Source organism: Brassica oleracea, chromosome C4 (assembly GCF_000695525.1).
Source record: "Brassica oleracea var. oleracea cultivar TO1000 chromosome C4, BOL, whole genome shotgun sequence".
In the NCBI taxonomy this organism is placed as follows: Eukaryota; Viridiplantae; Streptophyta; class Magnoliopsida; order Brassicales; family Brassicaceae; genus Brassica; species Brassica oleracea.
Genome location: NC_027751.1, coordinates 42,802,470 through 42,806,385, shown reverse-complemented (window position 1 = coordinate 42,806,385; position 3,916 = coordinate 42,802,470). Strand labels below are relative to the sequence as shown.

At 36.3% G+C, this 3,916-nt stretch overlaps 1 protein-coding gene across 1 annotated transcript; it reads left to right on the top strand.

The window, feature by feature from the left end:
• The first annotated feature begins 3,155 nt into the window (after positions 1 to 3,155).
• On the top strand, positions 3,156 to 3,749 carry LOC106338948 (putative protein TPRXL). Its single transcript, XM_013777806.1, has one exon. The coding sequence runs from the start codon at positions 3,156 to 3,158 to the stop codon at positions 3,747 to 3,749; it is 594 nt and encodes a 197-aa protein (XP_013633260.1).
• The last annotated feature ends 167 nt before the right edge of the window (positions 3,750 to 3,916 follow it).

Here is a 3,916-nt window from a genome sequence, read left to right as displayed (position 1 = left end):
ATCTTTTACCAATCTTTTGATTCTTTCACTAGAAATGTGTCCTAGTCTTTTATGCCACAAGAAATATGAATCATTCGCACATGCTTTAGTTTTACGTTTATCTTGCAGGGTGAGATGTGTTTCATAATTTTGATCAGACAAATTTAATTTGTAAAGACCATTGACTAATATTCCAGAACCAATTTTATTAGAGTTCAGAAATAAATTGAAACAACCATCTCCTTGAGAAGACTTAAAACCAGCCAAATCAAGTTTGCTTACTGAAACTAAATTACGGGAAATAGATGGAACATAAAGAGTCTGAAATAAATCCAAACAAAATCCACTATCTAAAATGAGACGATAAGTGCCAATAGCTTCAACTGGCGCTTTGTCTCGATTCCCCATAAGTATATAGTTTTCACTTGGATTTATGGTCTGGGTTGTAAGGAATCCCTGCAAGGAATTAGTTACATGTACATTAGCACCACTATCAATCCACCAAGTATCAGAAGAAACATGAGCAAAGTTAGATTCGAAAAAGCTTACTGAACCCATAGGATTACCTTTCTTTTCAAACCATTCTTTTCTTTTAGGGCAATATTTCTGAAAGTGTCCACACTTTTTGCAAAAGTTGCATCGGTCATCTTTTCTTGCCTTCTTCTCATTGACTTGATTAGAATCATTCATCCTGGGTGGTGCTCTTTTATGACTTGGTTGATGTCTTTTCCCAGCTTTAGGTCCGGCTCCTTGGACATAGTGGGCAACCTTAATACCTTCACGACCAAGCCTTGATTCCTCTTGGACCAGTTTGTTAGCCAATTCAATCGACGTCCACTTTTCAACAATGGCGTTGTAATTGATTTGGAATGGTCCATACTGAGGAGGTAAAGAGTTTAGAATAAATTGGACAAGAAATGAATCATCCACACTCATTCTTAAACCCTTTAGCTTGGCCGCAAGATTGGTCATTTCAATGCAATGTTCATGCATAGACCTTGTGCCATCATGTTTCATGGTTGTAATATCTGCAATAAGTTTCCCAGCAAGGGATTTGTCTGCAGTCTTAAACCATTCTTCTATAGCCGCTAGATAAGCCTTAGCTTTCTCTGCAACTGGAAGGGAAGTTTTGATGTTGCTAGCTATTGTCATCCTTAAGAACATGATGCTCAATCAGTTAGCTTTCTCCTACGCTTTATGGAAAACCTTTTCTTCTTCAGTACTATCATTAGTGAGTTGGCTAGGCTCTTCTTCACGAAGTGCCAAGTCCAAATCTAGTACACCTAATGTGAACTCAACTTTCTCTTTCCATTCGGAGAAGTTGGTTCCAATGAGGATGGGGATAGAAAAAATTGAATGTATATGACAAGAAATTATAATGTTCCTGTGGGAATCACATAATCTCATATAAGGTCACAGATTCATGGAACTTTATTGAATGATGTACCGAATTATTCAAACTAAGTTATCTGTGGATATCCTTAGCTTTCATGATAACAATTATTCCATTATTGAGTGATGTATTGAATTACTCAAACCAAATCATCTGTGGATGTCTTTAGTTTACACAATACATACGCTCTTAAGTAATTAATCAATTCTCATGATTATAGTCTACCTGTGGGTAACTAAATAATTCATAAGAAGATCAAAAACTTGGCTTAAATAATGATTTTTAGTTGCAACTATTAAGGCAAAGTCACTGTGGTGATATCTAAACCCTAATAAGCACTTTATGTGAAATAATGTTTTGTACGAATTGTGTTTTATATGTATATAAATTATTTCTAACGGATTATGAATAGAAAAAATTATAATTTAAGTGCAAATCGGTTTTGTACGAATTATGTACAAAACGATTATGCAGTATATACAAAACACCCTGTACTAATTATGCACAGACCGATTATTATTATCAATTTTGCACAAAAACTTCACGAATCATTATTTACAGGATAGATCTTTGAAAACCCTAATTTACATAATCCCAAAATTTGCACGGAAAAGGATTTGCGGAAAAACCATAATTTGCAGAACACCGTTTTTGCACGGATTCTGTACTGCGAAAAATTATAGTTCGGGTATGCACAAACTATGCACGATTCTTTTAAACAGTAAATTATAATCGTTAGATGCACAAACTATGCACGATTCTCATAAACAGAAAAATAATTATTTCAGATGCACAAAGTTCGCACACATACGAAAATAAAACTCATAATAAGCCGATCTAGAAATCTTAATACTCAGATCTATCAATTTCAATTATCAAGTTCATAGATCTATTATTCTTAATGGATTAAACAGATGTCCATAACCATGCTCTGATACCACATGTAAGTTAAATTTACATGAACCCTAAGATCTTTTAACATCTAGGTTAATCATATAATAGAATCATATGATTTATAGAGTTACCTGGATTCATTTTGCCTCAGAATCTTCTTGAATGGATTGAATCTTGAATGGAAGATGAACAGCTCAATCTCTTCTTAGGAACTCTTAGGTTTCTCTCGCCTCGCCTATAACGTTAGTTGTTGCTCTTAGGATATCTTTATGATGGTTTAAAGATATGTATTTATAGGTGGAGAGATGACCTAATTCTTATTTATGGTTTCCTTTACATTAATCTCAACCGTCCATTAAGGTAGAGATAAATTAGGAATTACTCATTTATTTTCAATTTCATTGGTCACCAAATATATTAAGGAATAGCAATATTCCAATAGAAAACGGATAACTATAAGATCATATAATAGGGAAAAGAAATATTCCTTACATTCTCGTCGTCTCAGAAGTTGCTGAAGGATCCGGAAGGCAGCCGGGTACGTACAAGAACGAATGTTTGAAAAAAAAAATTAAATGTATATTTTTAAGGGGTGGGTTAAAATAAATGGCATAAGATATGAAATATTTCACATGATATTAATTAGTTGAATCATTTGATAATTTTATGCAACTGTTTCTATTTTTTGCTCTAAGTAATCTGGAAAGTTGGTTTGAAATATAGACTTGCACTTTTATGTTAGCAAAAAAAAATATAGACTTGCAAAGGTCAAAAAACACACTTAAGCATGATTTTGACTCCTTGTAAGTTATGCCATTTAATTAAGACATTGACCTCCTAATGTTTATACGCATCAAACCATCTCGAACTAAGACTTATACAATCAAAAATGTCATCTCCTGAGAACCCCTGGCTCTCTCCTGGTCGTCTAGCTTCCGTTCTGAATCCATCGTCGTCCACTTCTGGTGGGCTGCTACCAAAACCTCCTGACCCCCCTGACCCATCACTACCCCCATCAGTTACCGATTTTCCCCCTCTCCTTCCTCCCCCTTCTTCTTCTACTTCCCCCAAATCTACTACTGTTACTGCTACAGGTAACCCTAATACTGCTCTCCAATTCTCCTCTGAGATTTTGCAGGAGCCATCTACTACTTCTTCCACTGATCCTCATTTAGTCTCTAATGTTACCATGAGTGACAGCGTGGAAGTTTCCTCCTCTCCTGCTGAGGATGTCACTACTAACTCGAACACTGAACCTATACTCATTACCATCCCTCCGAAAAACTCCTCCCCTATCCTTACTAATAAAGCTTCTGCTCCTTCTCCCTCTTCAACTAAACCCCTTGCCTCCAAACCTGACCCCAATCTCTTAAGCTCTAACTGTAACCCTATTCCCATTCGCTCATCCTCTAACCCTATCCCTAAGCGCTCATACCCTAACCTTTCCTCTAAATCCTCAACTCCCAAACCCCCCATTAACTAAATCATCTAACCCTCCTCCCTCCTATGCTTCTAAAGTTAAGCTTCCTTCAGACCGTTCCCTATCTAGACTTGCCCCCACCTCTATCTCTCATGCTGGTAAACCGAGAGTACTCATTCCTGATGTTGTTTTTGAGCGTGGTTCTGCTCTTCACAAGGAGTACATCGTGG

Coding starts and splice junctions, on each gene's coding strand:
- LOC106338948 (XM_013777806.1), top strand. CDS start 3,156: ATGTCATCTCCTGAGAACCCCTGGCTCTCTCCTGGTCGTCTAGCTTCC.